At 35.3% G+C, this 1,170-nt stretch overlaps 1 protein-coding gene across 1 annotated transcript; it reads right to left on the minus strand.

Moving 5' to 3' along the window:
* Positions 1 to 591: 591 nt before the first annotated feature.
* Positions 592 to 1,170, minus strand: LOC122580372 (protein yippee-like At4g27740). Its single transcript, XM_043752644.1, has 2 exons — positions 1,028 to 1,170; positions 592 to 901 (listed from the first exon to the last, which is right to left on the minus strand). The coding sequence occupies exons 1-2, from the start codon at positions 1,118 to 1,120 to the stop codon at positions 674 to 676; spliced, it is 321 nt and encodes a 106-aa protein (XP_043608579.1). The 5' UTR covers positions 1,121 to 1,170; the 3' UTR covers positions 592 to 673.

Consider the following 1,170-nt stretch of genomic DNA (forward strand, 5'->3'; position numbering starts at 1 on the left):
ATGAGCGAAAAATCTTTTGGAAACGCATTTTATGGCCATGGGAAAATACGTAAGAAAAATATTCTCCACGTCCTCTATGGCTCTTTAACAACAAACGAAAATCGTGGGAAACTCGTTGCTCACAAATTTATCACAGATTTAGTTGTGGGAATATGCCATTTGTCGATGTGAACAAGTTGAGCCACTCGACAACTACTAGAGCTCGACTCAATAAAATCTTGAAACGAGCCGCGCTCAAACTAGTTGGAGCCAAAACTTAGGATTCCTATAGTAATGAGCTCGAGCTTTAAATTTTAAAGTTTGATTAAGCTGGTTAGTCTAAATAGGGTTATTTTTTAATTATAGAGTCTTTTTTTTTTTTGTTTGTTTTTGTTTTGTGTGTTAGCCTATGAAATATGGCTATTAGCCTATTAGTAAGATTATATATGTGTTTTGATCTTTTTGCGTATTACATGTGTTTTGGGCTCTCATTGTATTAGTTAAGCCCATGGCCCGTATTCCCTTTTTTGCAATCTATAAGTTACCACTTGATGGGCTTGATCTTTTGTCTCATGGAGGGGAAAACTCCATGTTATTGAAATGCCAATATAATATAGTAACTCCTTTTCGATTCCAAATTTATTATTGATACATGATATACATATTTGAAAACATTAACATTAAGATCATGCGTTCATGAGTATTCTTTGAGAATCTTGGATTTTTCGATGATGAATCTTCCAAGTTTATATCTTTGTGAATCTTCGAAAGATTTCAAGTACTTCCACCCCAAGACTTCTCCACACTTGTTACACGCCACATCCGCCACCACAAACCGTCCGGTCATTAGTTGTTGCTCTCTCTTACCCCCTACCACAACGTTCATCACCTCTGAAAACATATATGCTTGCCCCGATTTGGCCTAATTAGCGGTTCCAAATATTTATATAATTCAAAGACAAAAACCAAAAGTTAGTCACATAAAATTACAAAACTAATTTGATCGACTTACATTATACTTATCATAAAACTGATATGTATACGTTACCTTGAAAGATTTAGAAAGAAGGTTATGGCGAAGTGCAATGGGATTTCGGCACCGGTTGCAGCTGTATAAGGGATGCCCATCTAAATCCTCCATAGTCGTAGTATGAATTTGTTAGTAGGAAAAAGATATGAATAATTTATTGC

The sequence above is a fragment of the Erigeron canadensis genome, chromosome 8 (assembly GCF_010389155.1).
Source record: "Erigeron canadensis isolate Cc75 chromosome 8, C_canadensis_v1, whole genome shotgun sequence".
Classification (NCBI taxonomy): Eukaryota; Viridiplantae; Streptophyta; class Magnoliopsida; order Asterales; family Asteraceae; genus Erigeron; species Erigeron canadensis.